This window comes from Actinia tenebrosa, unplaced genomic scaffold (genome assembly GCF_029948245.1).
Source record: "Actinia tenebrosa isolate PJP-AT-01 unplaced genomic scaffold, QUT_ActTen_1.0 PGA_scaffold7__59_contigs__length_16204524, whole genome shotgun sequence".
NCBI lineage: Eukaryota > Metazoa > Cnidaria > Anthozoa > Actiniaria > Actiniidae > Actinia > Actinia tenebrosa.
Window position 1 is genome coordinate 888,497 of NW_028292584.1, and position 14,761 is coordinate 903,257.

The following is a 14,761-nucleotide window of genomic DNA, read 5'->3' on the forward strand; positions in this document are numbered from 1 at the left end:
GTCGTTGATGCTGTTCTTGCTTCTGTTGCTGTTGCTGTTATTGTTGCTGCTGTAGTTGCTGCTGCTGTTGCTCAGTTTAATAATAATAATGATAATAATAATAATGATAATAATAATAATATAATAATGATAATAATAATAGTAATAATAATAATAATGATAATAATAATAATAATAATAATAATAATAATAATAATAATAACAATGTTTAAGCAGGAGGCTCACATCACTAAGGTGTTTTTCAGAGAGGTCCTGCTAAGTTTTGCTGTTGCAGATGATGCTGCTGTCGTTGCTGCTATTGTTACTGCTCTTGTTAGGTGCTGATACGTACTGTTGCTGCTGCTGCTGCTGTCGTTGCTGCTATTGTTGCTCAATGTTGCCGTTCTTATTATTAGAACTGCTTTTTTATCTTTTACTCACTTTTCGGATTAAAATTATTAATGTTGTTGCTAGGCGGCTTTTATCGTTGTTACTGTTACTGTTGCTGTTGTTTTGAGCTTCAAATCTCTAATAGTGCTATACACTTCTATTTGTCCTTTAGCACACGATAAAAGGGAAGTTGTCTTTCTTTCCTGAGCTCCTTAGGCTCTCGTGTTCTGCTTCTGATATCTACCCACAAGGTATGACCACTTGCCTCCTGCCTTAATAAGATGATGATAATAACAAATCGTCATAGGTTTTTAGGGTCGGCTCATCTGGATAACCTAGTAGGGGGACTGTCCTATTGTTCTTATGGCCATGTAAAATTGTACTAAATTTGTATGGGGAAAAAGTTATAAACAAAAAAAAACAATCTATGAACAATCAATATTTCAACAACTTTATTGGATCTCCCTGGAAAGGGCTTTTAGATGCAATCAATAAATTTACAAATTACTGAGCTTATAGTACACTCAACAAAATTACCCGCCTCTGATTGGTCGAGAGGAGAACAATTATAGCGTTAATTGTACTCCGTAGGAGTACCGAATTAAGTCACTATGGCAACACGGCCAAAACAATGCCAAAAAATTATTTTCTATCATTTTGTACTTAAGAAGCATATAAATAAAATTTTAAAGCCGTAAGAACTAATCTTTTTTATGCATTTCAGTTGCGCGATGGACTGAAAATCGGCCGCCAAATAGACAAAGATGAACGACGTCGCTTCGCACTTTTTACTGAAATTTTGTTGAGTGAACTATAAACAAAAAATCGCACGATCTTCTCGTACAATTTGAAATTAATAGACACTCGTAATGTTTTGAAAGTTCTTTAATTGCACTCGCCTAAAGGCTTGTGCAATTACAAGAACTTTCAAAACATTACTCGTGTCTATTAATTTCCAAATTGTACTCGAGATCGTGCGATTTCCTATACTAATTACAAATACATGCGCTAAAATATACAAATTTTAGCTATAAAAAGACTTTCAAACTAATTTTATCATAAAGGTATTTCGATGTAAAACGATGTGATCATAATGTATTCATTGATTGACACCTCATGTATTAGCATTAACTTCTTGGGCTCGTACACAGGACACATGTAAGAACAGTGCGTATTAAACAGTGATACGATAAATTAAAATATAACTATTAAGTAAGTAGTATTGTTAAATATAGTATTCCTTATTATTACTACTGTTATTATTACTTATTATAGTATTACATGTAGCTAATCAGCCAACCATTCCGTCACTAGACTACTCTTAAGAGAGTTTTTTAAAGAGTTTGACTGAGTTTATCTGTGTAATACTTTTGGGAATTGAGTTCCAAATGTCAACAGCTCTATACTGAAGAAAACGACTGTTGAGCTAAAGCTGATGTTACATGGGGCGATTAGCAACGACGATTTTTCGCGATACGCCGTTGCGCGAAAAATTGATGCCGTGTATAACATGGCGCGTACAACGATTTTCGGATTCGGCAACGCGTTGCAAGCTTCAAAAACTTGAAACGCAGAATGGCGAATTTTGTGCAAGTTGATTCGTGTAACTAACAGCTTCATTAACGATTTCTCGCGCAACGCATACCCAAAATTCATTTTAATGCTCTCATAGGAGCGAGGCGATGTCAACAAACAAGATGGCGGCTTTGAAATCGCTAAAAATCGTGCAGTGTAATAAATTAGTTTTCGAACGAACGTTGCACAAAAAATTGACTCGCGTAACATGTCATATTAAAAATCGTCGAGTCGTATCGCAAAAAATTGTCTTTGCAAATCGTTTCCGTGTAACATCAGCTTAACTTTGTTTTACACATTTGAATTTGTAGCTTGTCATTGTTTCGCGTGCTTTGGTTGTGAATCTCTGATCTTAAAGCAAACATTGACGACAGGTATTTGGGAGCTACACCCTTCATATTCTACACATTGGAATTTGTAGCTTGTCACTGTTTCGCGTGCTTCGGTTGTGAATCTCTGATCTTAAAGTAAACATTTACGACAGGTAATTGAGAGCTACACCCTTCATACATTTGAACATTAGAACAGCATGCATCTCTGAGATATAGAAGTTTAACTGTGATGTTATATGATCATAATTTAGTCTCCCAGTTATCATACGAGCTGCGAGCGAAGTTTTGAACCAGCTGCAATTTACTAATATGACCCTTACTGGTGCCTGACAGTTGAGTAATAAAAAAAGATTAGAAAAAACTAGGCTATTTATGACTATTAAAAGAGTAGGTTGATCCATAAGGAGACGGAAGCTGTTGATCATACATAATTTACTTAACAAGTCAGAGACTAAGGTACTAATGTGTTCATTAAATGAAAGATGGCTATCAACTACGAAACCCAAGTCCTTAACTGAGACAACAGTAAAAAGTTCTTTGCCCAGGACCGTTTAGGTATAGCGGTACGTTTCAACATTTGTAAGGATCCAAAGACACAGAACTTTGTCTTAGTAGGGTTGATTAGGAGTTCCTATTATCTTATGAATCTTAATTTTTTCCTAATCACTTTCGGTGGCGCAAGTTTTGCTCCAAAAGCTCGCGCGTAGGCTTCCATTAAAAGCTGATTATCTCGAAAACAAGCTCGGGACACCCAATTTTTCTTTCCAGATTTGGAATCAGCATTAAATTTCAATTCGGAAAATCGAAGTTTTAAAAAAAGTTTAAATTGGATTCCAAACGTAGGCAGTCACCTTAAGTCATTATTGAAATTTTCCACGGCACTGTCTGTGTCATTGCTGGAAACGAAGGAGATATATAATTTCGAGTCCTCAACGTATGTTTCCACATTACAATTTAACTAAGTATTCCACGTATGATTCCACATTGCAATGAACACAAATAGACGGTAGGTCGTTGATATAGACCTTAAACAACACGGCCCTAGTACTTAGCTCTGTGGGACTCCATGTCTTACTGTCGGTGGGTTGGATACCGAGTTATTAACGCAAGTGCGTTGTTCTCTTCCTGTCAGCTAGCTAGCAAAACACTTTAAAGGCTTCATCAGAAACGTTCAAGTTGTGAAGTTTTTTCAACACCTCATGTTGTATGCTGTCAAAAGCCTTGCTCAGATCTAAGAGCAGCGCAGCGGTCAACTTGCGTTCGTCTATAGCTTTGTATAACTGGCTAGTGAATTGTACTCCCAGGTTTTCTTGTTCAAGGTCAGGTACTCAACAAATTGGTCATGCGAAACACGCTCTAGAACTTTTGACAAAATAGTCAATAAAGAAATGGGGCAATAGTTGCTTGCGACTTCCGCATTTGATCATAGTAACTATGGTTTGATTGACATTCATGGTTCATACAAACGATACAAAGACTTTGATTGACATTCATGGTTTCCCTTCAGACAATAGAAAACCAATCATCGTTGTAGCGCAGCTTTCGCCGTGGAACAATAATAATGTCCCACAAACAACTACACAGTTTCTTTTTTAAAGAGTACTACGAGGATTACGAGGGTTGTCGAAACGTCAGCCACATCAAACAGCCCTTCTCAGGATTACATCCACTCGGATGTTCATAATACTTCGATTAACGATTACGAGGCTATTATCTTTAAAAAAATAAAAAAAAGACGTTAGACAATTTTTAATCGATTTTTTTCGCCGTCAGAGTTTTAAATTCAGAGATATCAGTCTAGCTAACTTTTAAGCTTGTAGGACATAGCAACGGTAAATAATAGGATCGAAATGATGAATCCACAGCAAGGACGCTTGAATGCTAAACTACTTTAAAGATTGGCATAAAAATGGAATTTTCCCAATGCTGAAGCCGAATATCAGTCGAATAGTAGGCGAATATCAGTTAAAGTGTCAGTCGAATGAGCCGAGTATCAACCGAATATGAGCCGAAAATATGTGGTCTTTATGTAATATATACAGTGGCCGTGTTGTATCCGATATACAACCACGAGGCGTAGCCGAGATTTTTTATATCGGATACAACACGGGCACGAATACTGTAGATTACTTATCAAACGCCTAGGTTAGTTCCTTTGTGTTTCACTAAAATTTTCAAAATTAAAGTGAATCTGCCCAAGAAAATCCAAGTTAAAGTTTATGCAAATGAACACGATTCTGTATCTGATTTACAACACTCTTAACGGTCGTGATTTCTATTGTGTTTTCCGCATGAATTATTAATGAGTTTGATAAATATATTTAAGCAAACCAAAAGGGGACATGAAATGGTATACTATAAGACGGAACGCGCTAAAAATATCACAGAAAATATTTGTTTTTTTACGTCTCAGTAATTAAAATATTTTTGTTTATATCTTTTGGTTTTAGGTTTCTGGGAAGGAATGGGTTATGGCTTACTTGGTATTTATAAAAAAGACTGGGATTCCTTTGGTGGAGAGGACGTGGAAAAGTTCAGATACAGATGGGGTGGTGAGGATTGGGACCTACTGGACAGGTTCGTTTCTATCCACTTCTAACACTTACACCATACGACATGCACTATACTCCATAGAGTATATAGTCTATACATTATGCCCCATGCACTATACCCTATAGACTATAGACTATTTTCCATAAACTACAGCCCATATAATATATAGGCTATAAATTATACCCTATATGCTATATACGCCATACCCAAGCACTATATATGCACGATACACATAGCTCTTATTAACTGAGTACGAGGTCCGTGCTGTATGTTATAGTTATATGTGTTATACACTATATCCTATATGCTATCCGCCATACACCAAAGCACGATATACGCACCATATACATAGCTCTTATTAACCAAGTGCGAGGTCCGTGCCGTATGTTATGGACCAAGTTTTCCCCACTGCCTTATGGCCCAAGCGCGTAGCGTGCGCACCATGAAAACGTGGGAGAAACGACTTACGTACGGACAGAGCAAGCAATCGCGAGGTTAATAATATATTTTTTATGTGACAAGGCGAACAGAGAAATTGGTTTTGTAGTCTGTACCGAAAGATATGGACCGTAAATTGGCCAATGAAAGCGCGTGAAATTGCCTTTATTACACCATAGACTATACGCCATACTGCATACAGTATACCCCATAACCTAGAGACTATACACCATGCAGGATATGCATATGCACCATATTCTACAGTTAGTTTAACGATAAGAAATGCCACTTTATGTAAGAGAATCTGAACGCTTGTGCTTTTTTTAAACGCGTGAAACAGCTTTGATTAAATGCACTATATATTTTATTTTAAACATTGCTGCTGTGTGCAAAAGGCCATTATCATTGTTTCTCATACAACATAAGCTAATAAGCTTCATCTTTTATTCTTCTCCAGGGTAGCAAGTGCTAGGATAGAAATTGAGAGATTTAAATGGCAAAAGCTCTTCCATTTTCCACACGCTAAAAAAGGCACCTGGTACAAGAAAAAAAATGCAACTGCCCATTAATAATTAAAACACCGAAAAATCATTTTAAGGATGTTGTGCTCTTTGAAATTTCAATTATATCAAAGTCGGGGCAGGTTCATTAGATAATATCACCTTTTCTTGACAAGACCGCTGACCCGAACTTCCTAACTTTGTTATAAACATCATTAAAGTTTATATTTTGAAAATACTGCTTAACTTCTGTATGATATTGTTATGATAAGTGACCTCCATATTTCCATTCGGTCACAAAAAAGGGGACTGGATTCCCTGAGGAACTTCTTATTTGAAATATTTTTGACTACCTTATTACATGAAATTGTCGCTATTGATTGATTGATTGATTGATTGATTGATTGATTGACTGATTGGTTTAAACAGAGGTGCCCAGTTCAGCAAAGCTGGTTTGAATGGGGCTCTGTTAAAAATAACCTCACAAACAGAAAATATAGTACAAAACACAAATATTAAAGTTGCAAAGTAGTAAAATTAAAACGTACACTTAACATGAAATATACATGGCGCACAGGGTTGCACAGAAAGACTGTAAAAAAACTTGTTAGTAACTATAGACCAATATCTTTGCTACCAGTAGTCAGTAAGGTCTTTGAAAAGTGCGTTTTGAAAAGCATCCTACCGGATTTTCTGAGGGTTATCTCGGACTCCCAATCTGGGTTCCTAGAGGGAAGGTCCTGTGTTTTGCAGTTGTTTACTGTCTTTCACGAAATAGGCGCCTCACTAGATAAAAATATTGAGACAGATATCCTCTATTTAAATTTCGCGAAAGCTTTTGACTCCTTGACAAGCTGAGGTTATACGGGGTAGATGGTGCATTGTGGGATTGGTTCTCTGACTACCTCAGAAATCGCAGGCAACGTGTCGTCTTTGACGGGTCCAATTCCGGCTGGACGCCTGTGGTCTCTGGGGTTCCTCATGGCAGCCTCCTGGGACCGATCCTTTTTCTTGCCTATGTCAACGATCTGCCCAGTGTAACCTCGACTAGGACTAAGTCATGAGAGATGAGGCGGTAAGCCGTGTGGGATGGGCTCGGAAATCATATAAAAACATGAGTAATAGGTAAAATAGGTAATAGGTCGCGACTTGAAGTTGCGAAAGGTCCATTGGCCCTCTTCTTCAGTCGTTTCATACAAGGTTCGTAATTTACCTATTACGATGTTTTTATAGGACTAAGTCAGTTTTGTTTGCTGACGAATGTTACCGCACGCAGCAATCTCTGCAAGACTACTTGGTCCTCAAGTATGACCTTAACGGCTTGGTTAGCTGGAGTGTTGACTGAGACTTAACACCACCAAATGCAAGGTCCTCAAAATATCTAGAAGACTTAATCCAACGTCTCGTACTTACACCATTGGCTTCGACGCCTTAAAGGAGAGTCGCTCCCAAAAAAAGACATGGGGATTATTACTTCACATAACTTAGGCTGGCATAACCAACGTTGTTAGTTTACGTTGTTGCTAAATCCAATAAAGTTCTGGGTTTCCTTAGACGCAATAGTCCTTATTCTGTAGGGGTTTCTCTCAGATTCAGCTTTATATTACGCTTATGCGTTCAATTCTTTGTCATGGCAGTCAGGTTTGGGCACCGCAATTAAGCTCGCGGGATATCTTACTCCTCGAACGTGTCCAGCGCCGGGCCACTAAATTTATTCTCAGGTACCAATCAGATCTATCTTACAAAGACAGGCTTGTCAAACTCAACCTCTTTCCACTGTCTTTCTGGCTTGAATATTTGGATCTTTTATATTTTTTCAAGTGTCGCCTTAAGCTTAATAATATTGATCTATCTAGTTATGTTACCCCATGCTTGCTTTATCCAGATCTACAAGAAGCAGTATCAGTACAGACTACAGGGTTAATTCATGCAAAACATCTACCTACAGGGAATATCCTTTTATAATTACTGATCTTATCAAAATCCAATGTTTTCAGTCTGCATTATCCCAACGAATGCATAGAGGAAAATCAGACATATTGAGTTCATTCATTATTGGCTTTGTTTCTATGATAAACAAGCTAGAAAGAAAACAATTGGATTTTGATAAGAACAATAATTATACTAGATAATCACTTCGGCACGCAGCATTCGTAGGTATAATGCAGGCTCAGTAATTATCTATTAATGAATCGCATTGTAGTCATTGTAGTCATTCTAGAATCAGTTATGTTCTATCATGATAGACTACTAAGTTCAGTGCTATTCGTTACTATTTTTCATTTATCAATAATGATACGTAGTTTTTTTATTTTACATTGTTTGTGCTTGGGAATGATATATAGTACAAGAATTATTTTACACCATAATAGGCTACTAGGTTCAGTGCTATTCATTACTAGTGCAATAGTCTCAGTTTAACTGCTTGTCTGAATTCAGCTAGGAAAACAATATAAATACAAGGACTGAAGCAAGAGTTGACCAGAAATAGAAAAGAAAGCATAAAATATAACGTCTTCCAAGCATTAGTGCACTCTGAATATGGCTCAAATACTAAAAACACTCCGGCATGGTGGAAAGCGTAAAAGAACCTGTGCAGAAAATATGGAAGACAACAACAGCTGTAAAGTAGAAGAGAAAACAACACCATTTTCACTGCCTTAGCTGTTCGTTTTTCTCTACTTCTATTCTGTTCGTCAGAAAAATTGCCTTGCGGGAAGGTTCGACGTGATTTCCAAAGTCTGAATGAAGTCATGATATTAAATATCACAACTAAACACATCATAAGAAGAACAACGAGTCGGTCAAAAGAGAAAAGAAAGAAATAAGTTCTCAAATACTTTCGATAGCATGCACGGGTATTGCTGTCCTGGTGAATTTGGTAATACCAAGGAACGAAGGCCTTAAGTCCCATAGGAAGCAGCCAAGAACAAGAGACTAGTGCCAGACGTTTTTTCATCGTGTATGGACGAACTCTGTGTACAGTTACCTTGGTTGATCTAAACCGTTCCACACTTATTATCAATAGACTAGTCAAAGTCACATAGCTGGAAGCCGAACCGAAGAAGTGGTAAACCTTACATAAGATGTTGCCAAAAACGTCATTATCCCAAAGTTCCCAGAGATATGGAAGACGAAGAAGAGAACGAATGTCGTTATACGAATACATAATAGCAACGAGAATATCTGAAACGGCCATGTTGATGATTAAATGATGGATGTTCCTTTTCACATTGAAACTAGCGGCAAGGAAGATGATCAAAATATTGCCAAACAAAGCAAAGCCACCCACTAAAAAGATGGCCATTATCTTTACAGTACGCACAATATCTGAATCGGGTACACTGAAGCACGACCAACTGCTTTGCGTTAGGTTGTCCGAACCGTTCATGGTTTGAGGTGAACTGATAACGAGCCTGTCCCTTCTACCTTCAATCTCCTACTGACGAAATGACTCCTTACTGAACTCAAATATATTTGGCCTTCAAAATAATTAACTCGAAACCAATTTACCAAGGAAAAAGTTTCCGACTGTGAACGTTGACAGTCTCTAAAATTATAGTAAAGACATTTTTTATTCATAAGGCTTTTTCTCGTCATTGCAATTTTTATAAATAGTCGACGATTGCTCTTGTTTCTAAAGCAAAGACAAAACTTAAAAGATTTTGTCTTTGCTTTAGAAACTTCGGTCTCTTGATTATTCAATTTATTTTCGGGGGTCTCTTTACATCTTAAAAAAATTCCCAGTATAAATTTGCTGACGCTTAATGTGATTTCACAACAGTGATCAGACAAGCTGCTGTACTTTTTAATTTTCATTGCATTTTTGAACAATGTACTAGTATTATTTAAGGAGCCTTGAGACGGTTTTTCTCGAGCGCGTATGCTCTATACTAGAGCCGATGCCGTAGGTATTGCAATTCAAATATATGTGAAAAGGAAAACTTTGTCCTTAATAATTTTCATATTCCAACTGAAAAAACTCAAAAACGTTGCAGTGAAATTTCTTCAAATTTTCCATATGGCTTTGGTTTATATTTTCGAAAAATTGTCCCTCTTTTTTCCCTATCGTCCCGATCTTTTCATAAATTTTCCTTCTCGTCCATTTGTGGACTTGTGTTGTACATTATCAGTCACGTTCGGATTTAATACCGTGTTGTAGCATCTTATTACATAGTACTTTTGTAGTTTTGCCTCTCGTAGATGGGGTTTACGTTCTTTAGCTGATAACCCATGAACTTGTGCTAAATGGTTAGATAATTTGACAAGGTACTTTGATCCACACAGGGGTATGGGGCAGTCTCTACAATTCCTCCTCAACATGTTCACTGATGAAAAGCTTTTGAGAAACTGGCTGGTTTTCCCGGTTGTCCCTCTTATTTATTATATTTTGCCGTAGTCACAAGTCTTTTGTAAGGGACGAAGAGGAAAATTTATGAAAAGATCGGGACGATAGGGAAAAAAGAGGGACAAGAGGAGACAAAAGGAGACAAAAGGGACTTGGAGACCGCGCGTTCCTTCTCAAGAATTATATAAAGATAAACTTTGAGATTTCTATTTGAGGCCTTGAAAGTCTTTGTGCTCACACGATGTCTACTTCACACCGGTCGCATGCGGAAATAGAAGATGATGAATCAAGTTCTCAAAGCTCTCAGGAATCGAGCGAGGGGAGATGGTTGAGTTGAGCGGTATTTTCAATTGTACAAAGATGTTTTGTTGCATTTGTATTAGAATCTTGCTTTGTCAGGCTTTTTATAGAAAATATACGGGAAATAAGCAAACGAAGGCCTAAATATCATTTTTGAATAAATTTTTTACTTTGGGTTAACACTTCGATTCCACTTTCATCGGTTATCTCCACTTCCAAACAAGTTAAACTTTCTGAATAACAAGATTTTAGCCTTGTACAACAGCCTTTTTTCATGACAATAGTTTTTGGCGCTCACTGCTTGAATACGAGAAGAATTCTCTCTTAACTTGTTTTTAATATTTTCAACTCGATCTACCTGGCCTACCAAGAGACATATCGGTAAGACGTCCGGTTGAACTACGTACCGGTATATAGGTCACACTGCTTGTTTGTTACTCTAAGTTGTAAACATGTCCAAAAGGTTCACGAGAAGAACACGAACCATATTTATAATGGTAATAACATAATGATGTGGTGCTCATAACAGCGCTTTTCACATTCGCCTCAATGCCTTTTCAATGTATGTTATGTATGTGCGGGATCCCTGTATTTTTAGCGTTGGGCTATCTGCCAACCAAGATGGCGTATTGTTTAAGATGTCTTTCTGCAATTATAACTGCAAGTTTTCACTGATTTTAAGCTTTGAATTCCGAAAAAATCATCGCCGAAAACCAGCTCACACTTGCTTCAAAACAAGGTGAAATTACCATATAATAAAGATGTGGGGTGATGGCCGAATGAACAACAACTCTGGTAAGGCAATTGTTTGATAAAAAAGACTTACGTGAAGTGGAATGGTAAACATTCGGCGATTTTGCAATTTAAAGCATATTTTCAACGGAAAATGGAATTAGAAGTATTTTCTAGACCAGGTAAAAGCCTCCCATCGCGCAACTCAAACTCAACTCAACTCAAACTCAACTCAAACTCAACTCAAACTCAACTCAAACTCAACTCAAACTCAACTCAAACTCAACTCAAACTCAACTCAAACTCAACTCAAACTCAACTCAAACTCAACTCAAACTCAACTCAAACTCAACTCAAACTCAACTCAAACTCAACTCAAACTCAACTCAAACTCAACTCAACTCAAACTCAACTCAAACTCAACTCAAACTCAACTCAAACTCAACTCAAACTCAATTCAAACTCAACTCAACCGCTAACTCAGCAAATAGCCAATGCCGAGCGAGGGGACTCTTTCATCTGAGGAAAATTCTGAAGAAAGTAGCAGTGAAGATGAAGAGGCTAGTGCTTGGTATCCGATGCAACAACAAGCTATAAATCGTCATCAAGAGGAGCTGGAAGATTTGGTAGCACAATATGAGCATAATGGAGATAGTCATGATGTAGCTGTAACCAAAGCAAGCAACACTCTAGTTCCAAAGTATCGAAAAGAGTATAGACAAGTACTGTTTGAAAAGTTGAAATGGATTCGAAGATTAAAGAAAGATCCCGATTATCGTAAAGTGATGGAAACAAGGCAAAACCTGGTAGACAATGAAAACTTTGGGTGGAACGAAGCCATACGAAGTGCTATTGATAAACGCAAGTTTCGGTTGAATAAGAAATTTCACAAGCGAAGGGCGCAGGAAGAACGGGGTCCTACAATCAACAAGAACTTTACACCCTATATTTATAAATCTTATTGAGATGAACAAGAAGTATTTACTCTTCTGTCTTTGATGTTCTAAAAAAATCAGTACTATACCGACTCCTAAAGTGTGACTGAATTGACACACACATGGAACACATTCATGCTTTTATTGACAATAAAACTTTTAAAGCTTACTTATAATTGTTCATTGTTTTTTTATTTATTTATTTATTTATTTTTTTAATTTTATCATTATATGCGACACATATCGTACTCGTTAGCCTTCTAGACACTATTTTATTCTTACTATTTAGACAGGGCTGTCATTGACATTTTAAAAAGTCCAAGCGTAGTTAGAGTTGGAAGAATATTACTTCGTATCCTTGAAATAAACGAATATTCCCCATTCTGACAAAAATTCGATGGCACTAAATCCGTACCCCTTTTATAGCTATACATTTGCATATGACACAAAACACCTGCTCCACGTCAAATGTTTTGTTAGTCATTACTGAATTACGATATTGCATGGATCGGCCTGTTTCTCCCCTTATACACAATTCCAATCCCTATGATAATTTTTATATTACCATTATTTTATATTTATGTTTTTTTGTTTTTTTTTGCGCTGAGTCACTTCAGTGAACTTTGAACTCAAAATTCACGCCATTTCTCAACAAACTCATTACTATGATAATTTTTCCAATCCTTTTCCCACCATTTCGATAATCTATGTAAAATGCTAACTCGAAAACGAGGCTTCAAGCGCCATGCAAATAACCAATGACGTCATTATCGTGTGGGCCAATCAGATGGACTTCCGGTTGAGAGTCCATCATGACGTCCTTTCCTGTATCATTACGTCACTCACCAGGGCTACTATGGACCAATCGTATCGACTCCCGGTTCCCCAACATGCAAATGAGCTCAGGCTCATTTCAGGCTCAAAAAACCGGCTAATTCCATGCTTACTATACTACTTGCCTATAAACCCTGACCCCATTTAAGACCGCAAAATCTTGAAAATCCATACTCTATTCAAGACAAATTGGCAAAATGTAGACCCTATCCAAGACTCAAGGGGAATTTGTATACCCTATGTAAGACATTCAACTATAATTATTCTAGAACCATCATAAATGAAGTGTGCGTATTTTTTTTCTGTTACGTTTTATTCATAGTAAGCAAAACATCAATCACTCATTCTCCACTTACATGCTCTAGAAAGAGACCATCATAAAAAGTACTATGAATATTTGAGTGTTATAATATTGCCAATGCCCTGCCGCTATGCTCAATGAGTTTAAACACTACAAAAATTCGTTAGACAATTATATTTAGTCTCTTTTCATGATTTTCGCTCCGACTAGCGAGTCTTTAAGCGATTTATTCCTCTTGTAAGAGACGAAAGGGGGATCAGGAAAGATCCTCTTAAGGCTCTGTACTTTTTAAGTAGCAATACCGGTTTCGATAAATATTATATATCTATCTTCGTCAGTTGCTTTTATAGGCTAGTAATGCTCAAGTTTATGTGAGCAGCAAGTGTGGCCAAAGGACTTCAGAGCTCAGCCTTGAACCTGATTGGTTGGTTAGATATAATAACAGTTGGTCGGCCAATCAAGTAGCGGTGTTTTCCTTTAGAAATGATTGTTTATGTACTAACGCGCTTGCGCAACGTTGATGGTTATATGGTTGATCAGAAAGGGTAGAATTATTGGCTTCAAAATTTATACAGTTGTAATCGACCGAATAAGTAGTATTTGCCGGTAGTTCGTGGACTAATAGGGTTTATAAAATAAATCAAATAGTACGTACGCTGTGATTGGTTGATAGCCGTATTTGCATGAGGGTATGTAAACACAGTTGTGACGTCATACATTTCGTGTTTTCCCGGTACAAGTTTAAAAATTTACAGTTTTTTTCAAGGAAAAAAACGCCCCCAAAAATGTATTTTGAAGACGAAGTTCCAAATTTTGACATGTGTCAGGGCCACAGGCATAACCCTATGGTGTCATGCAGGTGTTTCTGATTGTAATATCGATCATGACAATCTCTTGTTGGTCACCGTAACGAGAATTCCCTCAGGAGCTACAACACACGTCCTTCGTCAGGACAGCCTCGGTTGTTCAGCGAAGTGCTTTCTTATGATTTAAATGCACTGTCCGATAAGGAATACAAGTATTTCAAGGAAACAGTCAGCAGCTTCAAACTCTTTCCAGCGATAGCTCTTCAACTCCACAAAATATTTTCTCGAGGCAAGACGAAACAATCGACTTCGCTGCCGTGTTTTCTGGCTGTCAAATTGAGCAAAACCACGTTTCTTTCAACTGAGAATTCCAGTCACAGTGACACTCAGTTATCTACTTTTGATCACTTTCGTAAAGATAATCAATTCTGAAATCTTTTATTAATATTTCTATTCAATCTTTGGACATTTCTTTGTATTTGTTTTAAAGTTTTAGAATGATAAATATTTAAAATAGCTATAGCGATTCTTTCTCGCTTCACATTTGCCTCCTTGGCGGTTATTACACGAAATTTGATTGGCTAACGATCGAAGTTGGTGATGTATGGAGAATTTGTATTTTGATATGAGAATCAAATTCAAATAGAGATTTATTTTCTTGCAAGTGGTAGTGTTTTCCCTTAGTATTTATTTTATAAAAGCAATAGAAAAAATTTTTCTCTGTGTTTACATAGCCTG

At 37.1% G+C, this 14,761-nt stretch overlaps 2 protein-coding genes across 3 annotated transcripts in view; both read left to right on the forward strand.

Annotated features, from left to right (window-relative positions):
- LOC116289269 (beta-1,4-N-acetylgalactosaminyltransferase 3) overlaps positions 1-6,003 on the forward strand; it is a 37,253-nt gene extending 31,250 nt beyond the window's left edge. For both annotated transcript variants that reach the window (XM_089040485.1, XM_089040484.1), the window contains exons 21-23: positions 542-620; positions 4,727-4,853; positions 5,725-6,003. In XM_089040485.1, coding sequence (XP_088896611.1) covers positions 542-620; positions 4,727-4,853; positions 5,725-5,836 — 318 coding nt within the window. In that variant the 3' untranslated portion in view covers positions 5,837-6,003. The remainder of the gene's footprint in view (positions 1-541; positions 621-4,726; positions 4,854-5,724) is intronic.
- A 5,546-nt stretch (positions 6,004-11,549) lies between these two features.
- LOC148905289 (uncharacterized) lies at positions 11,550-12,205 on the forward strand. Its single transcript, XM_089040544.1, has one exon. It carries the CDS (start codon positions 11,642-11,644, stop codon positions 12,110-12,112), a length of 471 nt encoding a protein of 156 aa, XP_088896670.1. The 5' UTR covers positions 11,550-11,641; the 3' UTR covers positions 12,113-12,205.
- The last annotated feature ends 2,556 nt before the right edge of the window (positions 12,206-14,761 follow it).

Bases quoted from the DNA above. Each gene is read 5' to 3' on its own strand.
- LOC148905289 (XM_089040544.1), top strand. From the start codon at position 11,642: ATGCCGAGCGAGGGGACTCTTTCATCTGAGGAAAATTCTGAAGAAAGT.